Raw genomic sequence first — 21,729 nt, 5'->3', positions numbered from 1 at the left:
CGCAGACGCATGCTGCAAACAACACTCCCGCAAGCATTTGTGCATTTTTTTCCATGCGGACGATTTAAAAAAAAAAAGTCAACTCATAAGAACATTAACCAAACCCCACCCTCTCCTCACACCCCCCCCACCCCCTCCCCCCCACCGTACGAGTTACACGTCAAGCACGGCACGGCCGCACCACGGTACCGGCCGACGGCGGCGCGTACCTCGGTCACAGTGCTCGCCCGTGTAGCCGCTGGCGCACTCGCAGACCGGCTTGCCGGGCGGGGAGAGGCGGCAGCGGCCGTGCTTGCAGCGCAGCGCGCGGCACGGGTTGTGCAGCTCGTCCCCCGCCACCCCGACCCCGGCGACGACGACGACGCCGCCCTCTTCGGGGTCGGGCTGCGAGCACAGGACCCCGGAGTATCCCGGCTCGCAGCGGCAGCTGTAGGAGTGCGTGTCGGTGGGCACGCACGTCCCGTGCACGCACCTGTGTGTCCGCGTGCCGAGAGGTGTGCGGAGATGGGGGGGGGGGGCAGAGTTAATGTCTGTCTCAAGAAGGCAAAGTCGTGATTGAGGATTGTTTTTGTTGTTGTGTGTGTGTGTGGGGTGAGGCCGTCCAAATGTGTTCGTTGTGTAACCCTCCACCAGCCGACATAGCCAAATTACTTATATTGGCACGCGGTGTACAAGCGTTGAACTACGTGCCAGTTATTGCCGTTTCCGCTCGCCCACTGGTAAGTTGGTGAGAACGATCATCACAACTAATGACCAGATCGTTCCGTGGGCTAGCCCAATCAGCATTGCGTATGTTTATATTATAATTTATTGATCTGCGGGTAACCCCTGCAAAGGGATCTGAAACAATCAGCAGACGGACAAAACGGTGAGAACAGACAGGCAGCTGGGCGGACACAGACACACTTGGATGGACGGAACGAGCGTACAGACAGACGGACGGGGGGGCAGTGACGGGAACTCTCACTTGTGTCCCGCGCAGGGCTCCGAAACGCGCCGGTCGCACCGCTCGCTCGCCCAGCCGGGCTGGCAGTCGCACACGTAGCCCAGCGGGTGCGCCTCGGATGGGCGGCACGTGCCGTGCTGGCAGGCGGCACGCTGGCACGCCTGGCAGCCGGGCAGCACGCCGCCCCCGCTGCCCCCGGCGCGCCCCTCGCCCAGGTCCTGCAGCTCGCTGTTGATGTAGAGGCGGCGCAGGCAGCCGCGGAAGCTGCCGGTGCCGTTGTGCACCGCCGACTGCATGAGGGCCGCCACCGCGATGTCGTTGGGCATGCCTGTTGTGAGTGTGAGTGGGTGTGCGAGTGTGTGGGTGGGTGGGTGGGTGCGGGTGTGTGTGGATGGGTGGGTATGTGAGTGGGTGGGTGTGTGGGTGGGTGTGTGAGTGGGTGGGTGTGTGTGAGTGTGTGGGTGGGTGTGCGAGTGTGTGGGTAGGTGGGTGGGTGTGTGAGTGGGTGGGTGTGTATGAGCGTGTGTGTGCATGTGAGTGCGAGTGTGTAAGCATGAGAGGTGTGAAGTCACACAAACAGAAATTCAGATGATTTCATTCTATGATTATTCGTGCTTAAAGTAACTTCATTACAATTTCAGATTATTCAGTGCGCAACATGGGCAATGGACAAAACCAGTAATGGAATGGGCACCCAGAGGTGTGAACGCTCCCCCGAAGAGCACGATCGCCACGGAGATGGAGCGAGGAAAGCCGCTCGTGCGCAGGAGCCAAATTAGATCGTGGCATCGTGGAGCCACCAGGAAAGGTCATGGGCCGATAACAACGATGGCGATGATGCTGGACGATGGTTCGCATTCACAAGCCCCTTTGTCAAAGCGTTGATCCCAACAGGGGACCAACGCCACTATGACGCCGCTGCCGCGCCGTCGCGTAAAGGCCGGCCGTGACGGCGCTACCGACGTAGCGAAAGCTCACCGCCCAGGTAGAGGGGGCTGTGCATGGCGATGGGCGACGGCTTGCTGGCCCCGGGGATGCTCTTGGGGACTCCTCCGTCCACCGACAGCTTCAGGCTCTGATCCAGCGTCACCAGCTCCACCGTGTGGAACTGCCCGTCGTTTATCGTCTCCAGGCTGGGACGGCACGAGACAGTTTAGCCGCGCTCACTCTTGCGTGCTTTTGACGGTGCAATCCTTTGTTTGCTTTCACGCGATTTGGTCCCCACTGAGCTCTCTAAACCTCCAATTCACACAGTTGGCTACGAACGGTGCGAAATAAGTTCAACACACGTTCGTCTGAAAAGACGAAACATTATTTAGGAACTCTCCCGGTGAAGTGGTTTTCACCCTGTGTTTGACAACGGTCCGTGAAAGTGGATATGAGAGAACTAATCCTGAGATCCTTCAATGGTCTCCTGAACTCTCCCTGGCTAGATAGCACATAAGGGACTCGATGAATGTAATGAGATTGTACGTAAATCAATGGCACTCTATGGAAGTTAATTTAAGAGCTGGTATCTTCATGTAAGTCTAAGAGTTTCTGTTTTAGCGTAGAGAGGCATCTATACAAGTTTATTTAAAACTATAAATTATCTAAGCAGACAATGTCTCCATGTATCTGTCTCCACACAAAAATAAGCTTTTTTTTATCCAACTCAATAACCCTACGGCCTTCTGGAAGTGTATGATTTCAATGGCACTGATCCATAACCAGCAAACTCTGGGTTAGTTTTGACACGGTGTCTCATCAGCAGAGACAGCCTTGCTTGAATCCATGCTGGTAAACTGCCAATATTACAGGCAAGGGCCCTCTCTTTTTAAGATATGTGTCCTGGTTTGACGCAAAATTACATAGTAAAACATAACTTATATAATGTACAAATATACATGCTCACATACTGGGTTGGGTAAAGAAAAAATACATGGAGAGACGTACTGACGGAGGAATATTGTCTCTTTATTTATTTAGTTACTTATTTTCTCCACAATGACTCTAATGATCATTATTTGTGTTTTGTACAGCCACGGAAAATAAAAGTGTTTGAGTGATGTAGTTTTTCTGTAATTGTTTAATCCTACGTCTCCCCTAAAAATGAGATTTCCAGTTTTCAATTGTTATTTATTTCAGCCCTTGTCAAACCACTGCTGGATGGAGATCTCCACCCACTAGACTGGTAAGGGGTGTGTTTGACCATACTTCACCATGGCTGGGTTACACAGTGGAGAGATGTTAACTACCTTGCCTGGAATGCAGGACATCGAGGGTTCGATCCCAACCCCAACCCTGACTTCTGTATATTTTGAGTTTGCATGTCTCTCATCATCTTCATCACGGTGGCTAGGGAATATAAAACTACCTCGCATGATATGGTGGGTTCGATCCTGACCTTTGACGCCTATTGTACATTGGGAGTTTGCGTGTCTCTTTCTCATCATCATCATGGTGGCTAGGATATGTTAACTACTTCGCCTGGTATACAGGAGGTCGTGGATTCGATTCTCCCCGTGGTCACGTGAATTTTTCTCCGGGTCCTCCGGTTTTCCCTCCACATTAAAAATCAACACGCGTTTGGAGTATTTGGCTGCTATAAATGTCCACGTGATACACCACTTCTTTAAGCTATCATTTGTGACCCGGTCGCTTCTGAAAAAGAGTTGTATAGCTCGGTGCACCTTGCCTGGTAAAATAAAAAAATTGTTTAGTTTAGTATAAAGGGCCATCCATCTATCTCTATATATATCTACGTAAAGATTACAATGAAATCAATGAGTATGCAAATTACAGACGTAAAACGCGGGGGGGGGGGGGGGGGTGCTTAAATGAGATCTAACAATCCGACCGAGAATTCTGATGGCCACGAAAAAGAGCTCCATTACAAAAATGGCAGGGCATAAATGAAAGGACCCTTTGAAGTGAATGTAAGAGGAGTGCCCTGGTGTGGCTCGCTCGGCGGGGGCAACACACGGCAGCAGCCGGTTGGTACGTCGCACAAAAAAGCTCTACCCGGTGAGATTGGGGAATTTGAATTTAAAAAGATAAATGCCCCGCATGCAATGTTCTAAGTGGTGTGCAGATGGAAATTGCTAAAATCTTATTAACACATGTTCGGCCCTTTTAATTTGCGTGCCTTTATATATATATAAATAATCAGAGAATGTCCTTACATCGCATGCAATGCTCGCATTCGTCATCACCACGAGCCATGGTTTATCCACTGCTGGATGGAGGGCTCCCCATGCTGCTGCTTCCCTCACGTTCCTCGGATGCTACGATCCGTCTCATTCCTGCACATGAACCGATCTCGTCGCTCCATCTCTTGCGATGGTCGTCCTCTTTGGCGAATTCTCTCCTTTTTCCATTGGCTAACGCGTCAGTCCCGTCCAGTGGCCATCAGTCCCTCTCGTGGTGGATGCTGCCCAAGCCATCATTACTCTCTCTCTCCAGTCAATTTGACGTCTTTCTCTCTCTCTCTCTGACTTGCGTTTGTTCCCTGATCCTCGCGCTCCTCCTCCTGCCTCTCAGTTTAACTCAGAGCGTGCGTGCGCCTCGTCTCCCGTACTTCTTTGCGCGGAGAGCCATGTGGGGGGGGGGGGGGGGGGGTGGTGGCAGGGGGGGCCAGACGTAGGCAGTAATTTCTAAACTGAATATTTTGTATCCTGCACGGAGTTTGATGTAATGCAGCGCTACGTGACTAAACGTGGCCACGTGTTCAAAAATCATAATCTGGCTTGACGGTGAGCCAGAACCCGTCCACCGCCCCCCCCCCTCCCTCTCTGTGAGCCGTTTCTCTTTCCTCGAGCAGACGAGCGCCGTCTGCTGCGATCACCGCTACCGTTCCTTCTGAGGGCTGCCACAAACCTCCAACGTCCCGGCCCTGCCTGCCCGCCCCTGCCCTCACCTGGACATCATCTCCCTCACCTGGACACCATCACCCTCACCTGTACAGCGTGCTGGTGGGGGAGCTGCCCCCGTCGTAGGTGACTCGCACGCGGCCCCTGTACAGCTCCACGGCCACGTGGTCTCCCTCCCCGTTGTACAGCAGCATCCCGTTATCCTCGTCCGTCGCCACCTGAGCGGAGTGGGGCAGTGGGACAGGGACGGGAAACGTGATTTTAGCGATGACATTTCGTAGAACATTATGCTTTAATACTTCAATGCAAGTGATGTCACTACGCCGCTATGACGAAGGACGTTTTGTGGAGCTTGGGAACAGCGTAAGGGGGAAGCGCGAAAAAGAGCAACCTCCGCCCTTCCACCTTCCTCCTCCTCCTCAAACACCACGCACCTAACTACAGCATTCGTTCTTCTTGACGGGCAAACTCCCACGTGGAGTACACCGGCGTCACACGCAAAGACGATACGTCGCTGTCGGACAACGAGTCCGCGCCGTCGTCCGTACCGCGGCGGCCTCATCGGCGCCCGCCCGCCCGCCGCCCCCGCCTCACCTGCAGGCTGATGTTGGTGTGCAGGCGGTTGCGCGGCGAGGGCAGCTGCAGGTAGGCGTCGCGCTGCACGAAGTTGACGCCCACGAGCTTCTCGCAGCGCTCGCCCTCGAAGCCCGGCAGGCACTGGCACACGGGCGACGCGTGCTGCTCGATGCACTCGGCGCCGTTCTGGCAGTCGTGCTGCAGGCACACGCTGGCGCGGGGAAGCACCATCGGGGGCACCTCGCAGAACAGGCCGCTGGGGAGGCAGTGCCGGACGACGGCAAGCGGGGGGGGGGGGGTGTGAGGGGGGTTACCGGGGGGGGTGGGGGGCGTGGGGGGGACGGGCACAGGAGAAGGGGCAGAGAGGAGGGAGTGCGGCGGTGTTCAGAGAGAAACGTTTAAATCGTCGTCGTTATTTACAGGGCGTCTCGCGGCACCCAAAGTGCTTTTACCAAGCGTGTTCGTGTACGTTGAACTTATTTCACGCCGTACGTAGCCAAGCGTGCTAGTCGGAGGTGCGGGGGGAAGGAGAACAAACTAGACGTTCATGCTTCAGGTGTCACGCGCTGGCAGTAATACAGCCAGTATACATTGAGGACTGTCAAACTGCTAAACCGCTGGGCTATGAGGAGGATGGAGTCTGGGGCAGTCGAGAAAGCCGGCGCTCATGAACCCTCGTAGCAAACTCTTCCCACGCCCGACCGCAAGCAATCCTTAACTTTACAAGGAAGCAGACTGTCTGGGCATTCAAACTCAAACTAAAACCATGAAACTATTTTTTTTTATTTTACCAGGTAAGGCCCACTGATCTATATAGCTCTTTTTCACGTGTGACCTGGCCACGTGGACATTTATAATAATCGCCAAATACTATAAATGTGGAGGGAAAAACTGGAGGACCCGGAGACTGATCCACACGACCACAGGGAGAGAGGAGAGAGAGAAAACACTCAAACTCCAAATATACAGCAGGCGTCAGGGTCCTGATCGAACCCACAATCTCCTGTAGACCAGGCGAGGTAGTTAACATCTCCGAGGCACCGTGATGATGAAGGGACACGCCGTGGCACACCTGTAGGCTTGCGGGCAGTTGCAGGTGTAGCCGTTGACGGCGTCCACGCAGGGAGCACCGTTCTGGCACTTGCTGCCCTGGCAGTCGTCGTAGTCGACCTCGCAGTGGTCGCCCACGTAGCCCGGGGCGCACTCGCACCTCGAGTGGCGAGGCCGGGGGAGGGGGCGGGGGTAGAATCACGAGGATGAAATTGCAATAAAAGTCCAACGTTTCACGGTGGAAGCTGCCGCAGTGCGGCGGAAGGGGAAACGTCGGACATTGCCGTGCCGACCGGCGCACGGTGCGTGCAAAACGAGCACGCACCAGCGGAGAAATCTTTATATACGGGCAGTGCACAATATGCCGCAAAAGTGCTAAGCGAGCGCGTGACAAAAAAACGTCGAATGCAAATTTGCGAACTTTAGAACGCAACGTCACACGATGCTGAATCCTAATCCGCAAACAAGGAATCGCGGCTCATGACAAACGGCTCAACGAAAATGCAAATCAATAAACACAAATTGCTAATTGCAAAACATAAGTCACTGAATGGGAAATCCCAACAGTGCAACTTTTCAGCTGCGGAGATGACGGAACATCCTGACATGCACAGAGCGAACCCCCCAAAGGCACCCGTGCAGTCAGTTTCGTATAAATCACCAATTAGTTTAGCATTAGGGGCCTCCCTGAAACCTCTGCCGGGGTCACAGATAATGAATTTACGGTGGCGTGGGGTCGTAGGACCGCTTGCTCTGGATCAGATCCGACCTACTGTGGCCACGATTGTAGCCACGGGTGATAGCGCTGGGGGTTTATGGCCCCCCGCTAGAAAGCAGAACCGCCACACAGCCCCGAACTGACTGTTGGGGCAAGCTCTGTTAGCGAGCACCTATTAAGACCGGCACATCGCACGAGGGGGTGGGTGGCCAGTACCACGCCCGGCCGGCTTCGTCTCCCCAATGCTGATGTTTTACACACCGCACCAGGTACACGGTTATGGTCGAGTCGACCTAGGGAAGGCCCTGGACCAGTTAAGATACGCATCACTGATGCTGTCAAGAGTGGGAATCGAACGCGGCTCGCCGGGTTCGTAGTGCGGTCCGCCAACCGCTACGCTACAGCTTCCAAACACGCACACAAAGACATGGCACCCACACTAACACTCACTTGTATCCCTTAAGTGTCATGATGCACTTGGAGTCGTGCTGGCACGGGTTCAAGTCGGGCGTGCAGAAGTTCACGCGGTCTTCGCAGAGGTCACCTGCAACGTCGGGAGGGAGACAAAGGCGAGGTGAGAACGGAGTTGAAGGCGTGCAAACACACGCATGCACACACACACACACGCATGCACACACACGCACACACACACACCCGCACACACCCACACACGCGCACACACACGCGCGCGCACACGCTAACACGCCAAGGCCAAGTTTAGTTGCTGTAGACTGTTGGGGCGACTGTTGTTAGCGAGCGCCTATTGATTATGAAATGACAGGTTCAACCTCTACTCTCCCATGATTTGGCACGAATTCTGGGGTCAGAGTAGAATAGTTAATTCTCTTTGGTCTCGTTTGTTCTGCCTCCTTTATATTTAAATTGTCGCCGACGAGGGTTTGTTTCGTATGTCGTGGCCATGAGAGCAACGGTAACATTTGCGTACGAATTGTACTTGTTGTCAATCTTTGCTGCTTACACGCGAACACACACACACACGATTCTATGCACGTATCGTGAGCATTAAGACCGATTTAAATCGCCGAATAGATTAATGGTTACACGCCTGCCAAACAACTCCAATGAGTACAGAAGGAGCGGCGGCGTGGCCAGCACCATGCACACCCCAGCTGCCAATGCTGATGAGCCGGGTACTCATTATTTGGCCGTCTTGATCTAAGGGAAGCCCAGGCAAGGTTCAGATATATTACATTTTCCACCACTGCTGTGCCATTGCACCCATCTGTGTGCCTTTACACTTGTAAAGTCACACAGATGTAGTCTTAAAACAATAAAGTATTCCAGGGCATGCTTCCAGCATACCGCAACAACAAAAAACGCAGCTGTGCTAGTGACCCGGTACTGAATAAGCCCTTTGATATAGCTGGCACAATTATTTTCTTTCTCTCCATTTTACAAAAATCCATTTAATCATTTTCGTCGGCAAGGCATGGAACAAAAACAAAGCCAAGTCCGACGAAAAACTTCTGCGATGATAGAACGCAAACCAAAAAATCTGTAAAACCTCACTCCACGGCCGTCTGAAAAAAAAAAACCTAAAGCAAACGTACGGAGAAAGCAACTGGACCACGAAATAAAATCCAGCGAGCTTTAGATTTGCGAGGCATGGGAGCGGGGGGGGGCGGCACTTGTATGCCAGAGGCCCAGTGACGTCGCCGTCTCACTGGCGGTCAGATGTGTGAGAAGAAACGAGTCACACTGGGGTGCTTGGGGTGGCTCGTACCTTCTCCCTCCCAAGTTTACACTTTGAGTTTACACTCTCATAGCCGCCACGGCAGCGCTGCCACAGCTGCAGTTTAGGTGTTCGGGGTCAAAGATCGTAATAGACCCTTGCACCTCGGCAGCTGCGCACATTGCTCCGAGTTATTTTGCCTCACAATTACACAGAGAGAGAGAGAGAGACAGACACGGACAGACAGCGCAAGGGAGAACAAGTCGGCCTAGCATCAGATTACACATTTTTTTGAAAAATTCTTAGCGAGGGTTTTTGGGAGTTTTTCATTTCTGGTGGGTTCTAAGCGGCACTGACACGAGTGTGTTTATCTTTTTAAAAACGTTTTAATTTTTCTGGTGCCTCATAAAAAAAAATGTTTAAAGAGGTCCGTAAAGCAAACACATTAATCTGACGGTGCCACAGTGCGGGGCCTTAGTAAGCTGCACACGTCTGGCTGTAATAAACATTACAGTTGAAGCGTGCCACCAGAGTGCAGTTCCCACCAACCACGTCCGCTCAGCAAATATACGAACAGAGAGAGCTTACCCGCCACTTAAACACGGCGCACGGTACACGCCGACTAACAGGGTTGTCTCTCTGCCTCCGAATAAACGACGATCAGCTCACAACGAGCGCGTGAAACAAGATACAAATGATTACGCAAAGGGGCGTCCTCGACAAAATAACCAAATACTCGGGGAACTGCGGAGACGTGATGCCTGAACGACCCCACAAATTGAGAATGACACGAACTGTAAATAATTTGGGGGGGGGGAGGGGCGGGGGTAGGAGTTGTGGGTACAAAATATCGACAGGGGAGGCCTGCCACGTGGCGAGCGAGGGGCTGCACCTGTGAGCGCCACATCGCAGTGAAGAAAAGCGGCCCCCCCCCCTGCGGTGGCGAGCTAGCGAGCGACAAAATGAAAAACGACGACAAGCGGCGACAACTCCTCACACGTGCCTCGAGGGAAGGTGATGCAGCCCTCGCGTGCCACGCCGCAGAAGATGTTCCCACGGGGAGAGGGCTCGCGGCTGTGCCGGCTCAAGTGAGCAAGGTCAAGGCGGTGCTCCATTTCAATTGATCAATAGCCCCCTTTGAAAATGTGGTACAAACGTCCCATTGCCACGGTGGGGCGAGTGAGTCGATCTGTCGAACCAGCCGCTGTTGGTTTCCTCATGGAGCGCCGCTTAATTCTTTAGCGTCCCTCCTCGGAGGAATGATGGGGGGGGGGGCCCAAGTCGATCTACGACCGGGATTTGAACTCTCGTGAAGTTGCCAAGATGGTGAGGGCACTCGCTGACCGCCACGCCACCTCGCCGGTCTCCCCTGTTTACTCGAGCTTATTGCTCACCCAGAGGGATCATGGGGAAGGAGGATTAGACGCGGTGATGGACGTGGGAGGGATTACGTTTAAGGTGAGCGCGCCATCGGTTGGGGCTGTAAAGATTCGCCCACAGAGCGATTCGACGATTTCGCACAATCCAGGGTTGCAAATTTGATTCGGGGATCGATTCGTTTATTTGTACGTACATACGTACGCATGGTATGCACGTTGAACTTCTTTCACAACGTATGTACCCAACCGTGTTAAACGGAGGTGCAAATTAAAGAATTCACCTTTTATAACCTGGCGTGTGTGTGCACATGCCAAGTTTACACACATACAAACATGGCACAACATGCGTGCAACATGCGCACACGTACACACACACACGTGCATGCATACACCAAAGACAAAGATCCCCCGTATAGCCTTAACCGACTTTTGGGGCAAGTGCGCACACGCATACACACACATGCACACGGTCGTACACAGCAGACGGATCCTGTGACAACGCGCATGCAGGGTGCACGGCGCAGCAACTCCACGCTTTCAGCTGGAGCAACAATGACAAATTCTTATTTGTGTCCCTTCGAATACAAAACTCGCGTTTAACATCCACATCGCACGGAAACACGACGGCGGCACACTGACCTTCCTCCACCTCATTTATGTCTGCCGTTTGCAGCGGGGAGAGAAACACAAACAATAAACAACAAGGCAAGACGTTTAGAGCAATTGCAGTGAGATTGCAGATGCCTGGAGTGGTTGTGCTCCTGTGTGTGTGTGCACGTGTATGTGTGTGGGTGTGTGTGTGCGTCTCTGTGCACGTGTGTGCATGTGCGGTGGTGTAGTGGTTAGCACGCGGTGCTGCAAAACCGTCAACCCGAGTTCGATTCCCGCTCACGACCACCAACAGTGACAATTATCTAAGCCGGTCCTGGACCTCCACCGGGCCGGCTAAGTCTCAACTGAGTACCTGGCGTGATGTGTAAACATCACCACTCGGGAAGTGGTAATGGCTTTCAGAGGTGCACACTAACAGCCCTTGCACCAGCAGTCTGTTAAAGGCTGCATGGGGGATCTTTGTCTTTGTGTATGCGTGCGTGCATGCGTGCGAAGCGCGCAGGCTGCCCGAATTATTTCTGCCGCTTTCCGTTACAAAAAACAGGGCCGCGGGTCAAGATGGTCTAACCGTAAGGATTGAGAACCCGAAAGAAAAATAAATGGCAAATTAGAACGGGCTGCCGGAGCAGTGGCGACTAAATGGTACTCAGTGGGTATAGCAAGAGCATCGAGGCCACGCGCTGGGAAAATGTGCCGAGACTCAGGGGCGGCGGACCCCACTCCGCACCGTGCCCCCCTCCCACCCCCTTCCAATTTCTCTGCAATTTCTGCTGCCCCCCCCCCCGTCCCACAGCCCACCAACGTCCTCTCCACACCAGCTCGTCCCCCCCCCCCACCACTCCGTTCCACCTCCCGCCGTTACTCTCGCTCAAATCCCTGGGCTTGCCAACGACCACCGCCGCCCCCTCCCTCCCGCCATCGGCAACTCGGCCCCCCCGTGTTTTGGACAAGGAAGCCATTGAGGTAGGGAGGGAGGGGCTGAAACGGCGAGGCCCCCCTGCCAGGATTTCATCACTCAGGCTTAGCCAATTAAGCTCTGGCGTGGCTGGGCACTCACGTGGGAGGCAAGCACCTGCTGACACCCGCTAATGCGCCGGCAACCTCCGCTCAACCCCACCCGTTTCACCGCTGACCGGTCGCTTCACCACGCCAGGCCCTCCCGAGGCCCCTGTTCCGCTCCCGTGATGAGCCGATGAGTTTGGAGCGAAGTGGAGCGGGGCGGGGGGGGGTTGGGGAGGAGGGGTGGAGGTGTATCTCTTTTATTAACGCTTTTCAGCCCAGGTTGAAGGCAATAATGCGTTAGCGCTGTCCGTCCGTCCGCCTGAAATGCACTCCCTCTCGCCGCGAAGATGACGCAATATGAATGGGACTTTAGTGGCGTTGCTATAAGGGACTCACCCTATTGAAAGCCAGGCCAAATTCATCTCAGGGTTGCCCCAAAACTTGTTGGACCAAATCGGAGGAAAAATTACTTTTTTGAAAATATGCAAAATCCAATTGCATATTGACAGCTAGCAGCCCGGCTGGCTGGCTACCCTTACTCTGCTAATTAACGAGACACAATGTGAAACGCCACTGCCAAAACTCTTGGCCAACGCACGCATTTCTTATGTTTTGATGCAGCGCCAATGGCAAACGCGGGACGCATTTTTTAATCTGCACGTGATTTGGGTTCACCAGGGAGGTCACGGGGAGATGATGAACGCGACGAGAGCTTTGTGCCATACGCGGGGTTACGATCTACACCGTGGTCAGATCGATTCCCTCGGTGTCTCAGCACCAGCAATCCTCCATGCATGTCCACCCATCCCCCCATCCCCCACCATATTTCTCTCTCCCTTCGCGAAAAAATATTTAAAAAAAGACATGTGTTGTCGTCTCAGTGAGCCCTCACCTGGTCTAAATACATTTTACGAACGTTTGTACATTCCACTCGTGGCGATCGCACGGCCTGGCTGGCTTGGGATAAAGAAGGAAAACAACCACTGCATTTAGCGCAGAATCACGTGCGTAGGAATCCGCGATACTTACGCTACACACAAACCACCACGGCGTGCATCGCGTCAGCCGCGTCAGCGACGCACAGCAGAGGGATCGTGACTGCACGGGGAAAAGATGAACGATGACGCGTGTGGTAATGATGTGCGTCTACATCGTATACTTCATTATAATCATAATAATGATTAACACCCACGTCAATCCACTGCTGGATGGAGAACCTCCCACGTGGTGTCAGTCACGAGCGGTTATTCTTTGACAATACTTTGGCATTCTGGGCAGTGGCTGCTGATGAAGGGAGGATTTTAGAGACAGCTTCAGATATCACTTGGCAGCAGATCTTAAGTGTGGTCGGGAATCGAACTTGCACAGTTCAAGGCAGCAGCTCTGGATGCAGCGGCGGCCACGCTGGCCGCCTCATGCAGTTCAAGCAGCAGGATTCAGGGACCGTTGGGGACGACTTTTTCTCGCGGCAAAGTAGCAAACGTCACTAAATTTACGAGGTACAGAGTGAATGTATCCCCGACCATGCCCAAGCTCCGTGTCAACGTCTGTAAATGTTTTGATTGGCTCTGTTTGCTTTAAGGTTTCCCGATGGCCACAGCCAGTGGGTTATTTCTATCCCACAATTTGTACAATTTTCTACTATTTCCTCTACTTGCTTAATTTGGTCACTTTCTAATTCCTAAAGTTATATTGCACGTTTCATAGATGTCTAATTTTAAGATATTTAAGCTTTTTCTTTTTCCTGCCTTATTCACGCTGCATTGTATGAATCGCACATTTTTTTTGTCTATATTTGAAGTGTTTTTAAAACATCGCCTTTGCAAAAGAGGCAATGCCGTTTCACGCACCTCCGTGCAGTTTATTTCATCTCCTGATTGAAAAAATGTTACAAAAACATCTAAATGGAGGGGGGGGGGGGGGGGGTTTGGCCAAGTTATAAGCACAAAAAACTTTACACTATTCATGTTTGTTTAAAAAATCACTGCCATTAACCGTTTCTAGAGGGGTAGCGTAAAAATGCGGATCGACGTTTCTAAGGGAGCTCCAATCCGGTTTAATGCGTCAATAAATTTACGCACTTGGCGGCGAAGGCACCTTTGACCGTAAAACAAATATTATCGTGAACCGACAGCTGTTAGGTCTAGAAATAGGAGCGCGGAACGCGGATGAACAGAAACATCTTGGGGCGCGATGCGGCCCCCCCACGTGCGCTGCATGCGCCGTGGGCTGTGCGTGCGTGCGTGTGTGCGGAAGCAGCGGCAGCAAAGACGGCGCGCATGCGAGTCCAATAGTCCAATAGCCCATGCACGACGATTGTGTTGATACAGCTGAGCAGCCAGCAATCGTGCGTGAGTGAGTTAGCGGGTGGGCGAGTGAGCGGGTAGGAGAGAGAGCGGGCAGCCGAGTGGGAGAGAGTGAGCAGCCGAGTGGGAGAGTGGGAGAGAGTGGGTGGGCAGTCGAGCGAGTGGGAGAGAGAGCGGGCGGCCGAGTGGGAGAGAGTGGGCGAGCGGGAGAGAGTGAGCAGCCGAGTGGGAGAGTTGGAGAGAGTGGGTGGGCAGGCGAGCGAGTGGGAGAGAGAGCGGGCGGCTGAGTGGGAAAGAGAGCGGGCGGGCGAGCGAGAGCGAGGGTTACATAAAGCCCCGTTTATTATAAAAAAAAACATTTTACGAAATGATGAACGAAACAGAGTGCCGAATACACCGAGCATCTTCTTGTTTCCACTGATCGTAAAAAAAATAGAGCGGGTGGAGAGAGAGCGGGTGGAGAGAGAGCGGGTGGAGAGAGAGCGGGAGAGAGAGAGCGGGTGGAGAGAGAGCGGGTGGAGAGAGAGCGGGTGGAGAGAGAGCGGGTGGGGAGTGAGCGGGTGGGGAGAGAGCGGGTGGGGAGAGAGCGGGTGGGGAGAGAGCGGGTGGGGAGAGCGGGTGGGAAGAGAGTGGGTGGGAGAGAGCGGGTGGGGAAGAGAGCGGGTGGGAGAGAGAGCGGGTGGGAGAGAGCGGGTGGAGAGAGAGCGGGTGGAGAGAGAGCGGGAGAGAGAGCGGGTGGGAGAGAGAGCGGTGGAGAGAGAGCGGTGGAGAAGAGCGGGTAGAGAGAGTGGGTGGAGAGAGCGGGTGGGGAGAGAGACGGGTGGAGAGAGAGCGGGTGGAGGAGAGCGGGTGGGAGAGAGAGCGGGTGGAGAGAGAGCGGGTGGAGAGAGTGGGTGGAGAGAGAGCGGGTGGGAGAGAGAGCGGGTGGAGAGAGAGCGGTGGGAGAGAGAGCGTGGGAGAGAGAGCGGGTGGGGAGAGCGGGTGGAGAGAGAGCGGTGGAGAGAGTGGGTGGAGAGAGCGGGTGAGAGAGCGGTGGGAGAAGAGCGGGTGAGAGAGAGCGGGTGGAGAGAGAGCGGGTGGAGAGAGAGCGGGTGGGAGAGAGAGCGGGTGGACAGAGAACGGGTGGAGAGAGAGCGGGTGGGAGAGAGAGCGGGTGGAGAGAGAGTGGGTGGAGAGAGCGGGTGGAGAGAGCGGGTGGGGAGAGAGTGGGTGGAGAGAGAGCGGGTGGGAGAGAGAGCGGGTGGAGAGAGAGCGGGTGGAGAGAGCGGGTGGGAGAGAGAGCGGGTGGGAGAGAGAGCGGGTGGAGAGAGAGCGGGTGGGAGAGAGAGCGGGTGGACAGAGAACGGGTGGAGAGAGAGCGGGTGGGGAGAGAACGGGTGGAGAGAGAGCGGGTGGAGAGAGAGTGGGTGGAGAGAGAGCGGGTGGAGAGAGCGGGTGGAGAGAGAGCGGGTGGAGAGAGAGCGGGTGGGAGAGAGAGCGGGTGGAGAGAGAGCGGGTGGGAGAGAGAGCGGGTGGGAGAGAGAGCGGGTGGGGAGAGAGCGGGTTGAGAGAGAGTGGGTGGAGAGAGAGTGGGTGGAGAAAGAGCGTGATAGCGAACGCCTCCTCCCGGCGGCGGTTCCTGGCAGTATGGGAATGGTGCGCAATGTGCCGTGGCACCTGACAACCAAGGCATGAAATTTCATGAATCTGCGCTAAATTTGCCATAATTACGCTTTCTCAAGATACACTCGCTTGACAGTCCCTTCATTTGATATCTAAAATACATTCGAGCAACGATTGAGCCGCCCTGAGACTTCTTTAAAGCCAATCCGATACGATAATGAGGTTACGTCTCGTGTATAATATTCTAAACAAATACCCGCGTGCACGCATTCGGGGCGCGCGCATTTTTTGCATTACAAACGTCTTTAGACTCGCAAACCACCGCACTCGAAACAGCTGCGTGCAGTGGAAAGGTTCTAAAAAGAAACATTTTAATTGTTGTGTTTTGTTAAACTGTGTGTTTTGGCTAAACATTCGCCCACCCCTGGTGCCCGCTTGGAGCACCTTTTGCTCGCACAGCCTCGAGGCTAAACGGAACGGCGCAAGCGGCCAAATCCACGGGGGGGGGGGGGGGAAGTCCCGTGAAGATTTTTTTTGTTACCTCACAATAAAAAATTGTTTTACGTCCCGCTCGGAAACCATGGCAGGTGCAAGCCCAGCGCGACGATTTCGGACGTGAGGAAAACGATGTTTTTTTTCACGCATGAAAAGAGAGGGGAGAGAAAAAAAAATGCGAAATCCACTACCCCCCCCCCCCCCGCAAAAAATCTGAAGGTTAAGTTCATACATCGGCGCGTAAATAAGCGTCGGGCGAACAGGAGCGACTCGCTAAACAAGCTGCTAATGCGTTTCGTCATAACAGCCCAGCAAGGGGTCCACCTCGTTTCCAGAATAAGGTGTCGAACGCTGACTAAACGAAAGCTGTAAAACGCGAGGTGAACGGGCGGCTCGGTGTTACGCACGTACGTGCGTTGAACTTCTTTCGCACCGCACGTAGCCAACCGCGCTAACCGGACGTGTACAGAGGAAAAACTGAGCCTGGATTGGGATCCATGTTTCGGCTCCTTGTCTTTAAACCGGGTTCTCAAGTGCGTTGATGGTCGGTCTCGGCCTGGTCACCGATGGTGACTGTAAAAAAGACATGTGTCTCACGTTAAATTAGTTTTTTCACTTTGTCTGGCAAAAATCCAGCATTGAGAATAAAAAAAACATGTATTGGATTTACTGCCAGGCGACGGACGATTCTCTAACACGGTGCATGGGAAAATGCGCTCCTGAGTTGCGAATAAAACTTAAAAGGGATCTACTAATTAGTTCCACCGTATATTATTCCACAGGTCATTCTCTATCCACCCTTCTGTAAAAGTTCCGAATAGACTCTTCGTCTCGAGCCATAGCGCCAATTGCACAATCGCAACAATTTAAATGATTAAAAAAAATTATGCCGATAATCTCAGCTATCACGAATGACACCCACCCACCGCACCCCGCCACTAGCCCCCGCAACTCACGCCGAAGGGATCAGGGGAAACAAGTCCCTCCCGCTCACACGCTCAGGAAAATCTCGACGCGGCTCAAGATGCCGGCCCCGTCTTGACCGCGAGGCACGAGAGCGAGGGCTAATTGGCATTCCGTAAGCGCATTAAAACGTCACGTCCTTTCATGCGGTCGTGGGGGTCACGAGCGCTGGCCATAACACGACATCGCCCACCTCCTTCCCGCTGCCACCATGCGTCCCATACCGCCTCAACTGGTATGTAGGAGGATGCCTGTATATTTGGAGTTTGCGTGTCTCTCTCTCTGTTGTCACGTGAATTTTTCTCCGGGTCCTGTGGTTTTTCCCTCCCATGATTAGAAACATGCGTTTACAGTATTTGGCTGCTTTAAATTTCCACGTAAGCCACTTCCGTTGCGCCATCATTTGTGATCGCCAGGTCACTTCTGAAAAATATCTATATAGCTCAGTGGGCCTTACCTGGTAAAATAAAAATAGTTTCGTTTTTAAAATAATAAAATTTAGTCTGCTAGCGACGAGTTGCCAGCTCACGTGATTATGCCGATGCTCGTGGACCGATTGATGTGTGTGTTTGCGGTAAAGCTTGTCGACCTGATTTGATTTTCTTTTTAAATTACCGACGATACAATCCGCATGTCTGAAGCTCCCCGCAATGTATGCAATTGCATTGGGCTGCACCTCCCAGTGTGAGTGCAACTGTGTTCTTGTTCCACGGCTTAAGTATTTTTTGTGTCAGCATTAGGGTGCTTACGCTTATATTTTATACATATTACGTGTGTAGAGTATATAATTACGTGCGAGTATATGTATTTACGTGTGCGATAGGTGTTTGTGTATTTACATGTTGTTTTTTTTTATTTCACGTGTTTACGCACAAAAGCCTCACCGAGTCTCGCGAATCTTTTTAAAGGAGGGTCCTGCCACATTTGCGTTGCTACGGAGATTACCAATGGATGATTTGCCGCTTAATTGATCAACTTTGCTATGTTTGGGTTCCGACGCCGGCACACGCAGTGGCCTGCCCTGCGCGAGTGACGTCGCGGGGATCTTTGAACGTCCCACTGCGCGCGAAGCGGACGGCACGCGGTGTTTGTTTTACAGCTAACACCACACCAGCGCAGCATTAATTGCATTGCGAACCTCTGCAGCAAGCGACGAAACGCGTCACCGCCCGTGTGCGCGTACGTCTGGGTGCTCGCTGACAGCACTTGTCCCGACAGTCAGTCAAGGCTACACGGGGGAACTTTGTCTTTGCTGTGTCTCTCGCACGGGATTGTTAGCGCGCACAATCGCATTCACGTCTCGTCACTCCACTCTCCGCCTCCGCCCCCCCACCCCACGCTCACCTGTGTACTCGTGCGTGCACAGGCAGGTGTAGTTGTTGATGCCGTCCACACAGGTGGAGTTGTTCTCACAGTCGTTGTCTTCACAGTCGTCGATGTTCACCTCGCACCGGTCTCCCTCAAAGCCGTCGGCACAAGCGCACCTGGCAGCAGAGGGCAAGCGGGTCAGGGCGGAGGAGGGGGAGTCTGCGGGGAGTGGCGGAGGCGGTGGTGGTAGTGGTGGCGGTCGCGATGATGATGATAAAAGTGGTGATAATAGTGGCTGTGGTGGCATTGGTGATATCTTTAGGTGGTGGTTGTTGTAGCGGTGGCGGTTGTGGTGGTGGTGTTGGTGGTGATAATAGCAGTGGCGGTGATGGTGGTGGCATATCAGTGGTCGGGACGATGAGAATTGTAGTGCCTGATGCTGGTGGTGGTGGCGGTGATCATTATGATAATGGTGATGGCAATACGGAAGTGGTGGTGGAAGTGGTCATGGTGGGATGGAGAGCTGCAGGTGGTGGGTTGGGGGGGGAGTTTAAACTAAACTATTTTGTCAGGTAAGGCCCACTGAACTTTTTCAGAAGCGACCTGGCTACAAATGATCGCTCAATTAAGTGGATTATCACGTGGACATTTAAAGCAGTAAAATACTGCTTAAAGTTAAATGCATTCTTTGAAATGTGCTGGGAAAAACCGGGGAACCCGGAGAAAAATCCACGTGACCACGGTGAGAAAGACACGAAGACTCCAAAAATACAGACGTCAGGGTGAGGATCGAACCAACGACTTCCTGTATACGAGGCAGTTAACATCTCGCCACCGTGGTACCCGGCCTAACTTGGCAGGTGCTGCTTCCACTGCCACCAGCATAGTGGCACTCTCGCCGCCAATCGGCGGCGCATCAACACCTCCCCCCCCCCCCGCGACGATCCCCGTCGAGGACCTTTCAAGTGGCTTCTTCCGTAAACATCAACAAACGTGCAAGTCGATACAATTGCTATCGGGTTTCAAAGTCGATTTTTTTTTCGTGCGAGGAATTTGTTTTTACCGCGATGGGCGACGCTGCCGATAAAAAAAAAGGTTTTAGCCAGGTGTGAAAAAAAAATTACAATGGGAATGGATCGCCGCTTGTTGCGCGCACGGCTGCCAGATTTAAAGCGCGCGAGCGCCTGCCCTTGCAGCAGCGCTCGATAGGTGCCCCCCTCACCTACTCGCTGAACTCACAAATCGCAGGGGGATTACCCGGAGACAGAAAGCTGCTGGTGTAAGAGTTAGGATTACGGCTGGCGGCTGGGGGGGGAGGGAAGGAAAATAATCGGGATTGCTTTTGAGCCCGGGGTTAGATGCAGTGCCGTGCATGGTGCTAGGGTTAGGAGTTAGGAGTGGGGTTAGGAGCGTACTTAGATGGCACTTCCAAAGTTCTAAGTGAAGGTTATGGGGCCACAAGTACGATTGTGCATGACACGATTTGACTTGGAAGTTTGGCAAGACTCAGGAGGGCGAGGCATGGGGCTATGGCTAGGCTGCGTTTAGATGATCGCGAGGGTTCATGTTTGGGTTACGGTTAGAATTGGCGTTATGGGTGGGTTCTGTGCTGACGTTGGGGTCAATATTCCGGGGTCGTGCCGGGGGCCAGAGGTTAATGCCTTGTTTCCACCACCACCAAATGGGCTCTCTGCTAGCTCTGGAACAGCCCAGAAGCAGCTGCACAACAGGTTTGGCTGTTCCCCATGCTCGATATTCAAATGAGGCTCACACGATATGCAGATGGGGCACTATAGATCAGACTCGCACGTGTGAAGAAAAAAAATGTGCCATTCGCAGTGTGGGCAGGAATAGTGGTTGGGTGTGGGTCGTGGCTAGTGAGGAGTGGGCAGGGCTGACACGTGGTCCAGTTGAGCCTCCCAGAAACGTGGTAAATCTTGTGGTATTGTTGCAAATTCTCGGAAGTGTTAACATTGTTTTTAAGCACCCTGTATATATAGAGTTTTCATGTTCTCCCTGTGGTCGCGGTGGATTTTTCTCCGCGTCCTCCGGCTTTTCCCTCCCCATTTATAAACATGTGCTTAGAGCATTTGGCAGCTATACATGTCCACACGATAAGACACTTGGTTGAGCCATAATTTGTGGCCAGGTCGCTTCTGAAAAAGCGCTAAGAGCTCAGTGGGCCTTACCTGGTAAAATAAAAAGGAAATGCTAATAGTTTAACGCAGGATAAAAAAAATTGCAATTAAATTGAGGTAAAATGCAAAGCCGCTCAACACGCACGGCTGCATTCCGCTTTCGAATTAAGCGGTGAGATTTGCCTCCTACTTCTCGAGCAACGGACAAGCCACTGGCAGCGGGAGTCCTCCCTGCGGGTGAGGCCCCGTCTCTCACCAGAATCGGTCGTCTCGCCCGTCCTGCAGGTTGCAGGTGCCCCCGTTGTGACAGGGTCCGGTGACGCACGCGTTGATCGGCGTGTCGCAGTCCTGACCCTGTGAGGCAAACGAAGTGGGGGGGGGGGGGGACACAGGATTTCCTCCGATAAGCACGAGTGGCTATGTATGCAAACACGCATCTTGTTTCGAGCGCATGTGTCCAGCATCGCTTGCCCGTATTCCACGCCGGTACGATCTGCCTAGCTCGCGATTCGCCGTACGAGATCTAGTGCCCCCGAACGTGACCATTTTTGTTGTCCGTCATCGTTTTTAGTTGAACAAAAAAAAATGAGAAGAAACCTCTCAGCGGTCGGCGTTGATTGGTGGAACAAAAGCGCCCCCCCCCCCCCGACCTTTGAGTGGTGGTAACGTGGGAGGAAGTGCCGCCAACCGCCCGCTGTCAAATAAACACTTCCCATGTCGCGACCTCTGGCCCCGGCTCTCTACCCCATCCCATCCCCCCCACCACCGCCAAGCTTTGGCCTCCATGTGATGCCCCAGTTAGTGGTGGGACCTACGCACCCCGCCTGGCGTTGCCACCTCTGATGTGCAAAACGTCGGGGGATATTGCGGAGTTCAGGATAATATTTCACAATAGCAGGAGAGGGGGAGAACTGCACGTGAAATGCAATGTATTGAGGTGTGTATTGCTACGCAGCTGACACACATTGTTACTCTCCATGTCCCCCGCAGTTACCTCAACAAGAGGACGATCCCTGGAAAATCAGGACAGGTGGCAACTCTAAACCTCACCGCTGGCATGCAAAGTAGGACCACGCAGAGGTTTCCCTCA

The 21,729-nt window shown here is 53.3% G+C and overlaps 1 protein-coding gene across 3 annotated transcripts in view; it reads right to left on the bottom strand.

Moving 5' to 3' along the window:
• Nucleotides 1-21,729, bottom strand: part of LOC133345492 (slit homolog 2 protein-like) — a 236,363-nt gene that overhangs the window by 7,545 nt on the left and 207,089 nt on the right. For 2 of the 3 annotated variants that reach the window (XM_061556266.1, XM_061556264.1), the window contains exons 27-36: nt 20,896-20,993; nt 18,538-18,677; nt 10,853-10,873; nt 7,592-7,685; nt 6,446-6,583; nt 5,392-5,629; nt 4,885-5,015; nt 1,925-2,079; nt 968-1,274; nt 210-472 (exon numbers count right to left, since the gene is read on the bottom strand). In XM_061556266.1, the coding sequence (XP_061412250.1) occupies nt 210-472; nt 968-1,274; nt 1,925-2,079; nt 4,885-5,015; nt 5,392-5,629; nt 6,446-6,583; nt 7,592-7,685; nt 10,853-10,873; nt 18,538-18,677; nt 20,896-20,993 (1,585 nt within the window). The remainder of the gene's footprint in view (nt 1-209; nt 473-967; nt 1,275-1,924; nt 2,080-4,884; nt 5,016-5,391; nt 5,630-6,445; nt 6,584-7,591; nt 7,686-10,852; nt 10,874-18,537; nt 18,678-20,895; nt 20,994-21,729) is intronic. The other variant, XM_061556265.1, reaches the window with a different exon arrangement.

The sequence above is a fragment of the Lethenteron reissneri genome, chromosome 22 (genome assembly GCF_015708825.2).
Source record: "Lethenteron reissneri isolate LAM-NWPU_2019-01 chromosome 22, ASM1570882v1, whole genome shotgun sequence".
Lineage (NCBI taxonomy): Eukaryota > Metazoa > Chordata > Hyperoartia > Petromyzontiformes > Petromyzontidae > Lethenteron > Lethenteron reissneri.
The sequence above is the reverse complement of the archived record's forward strand: the minus strand, read 5'-3'. Positions and strand labels throughout refer to the sequence as shown.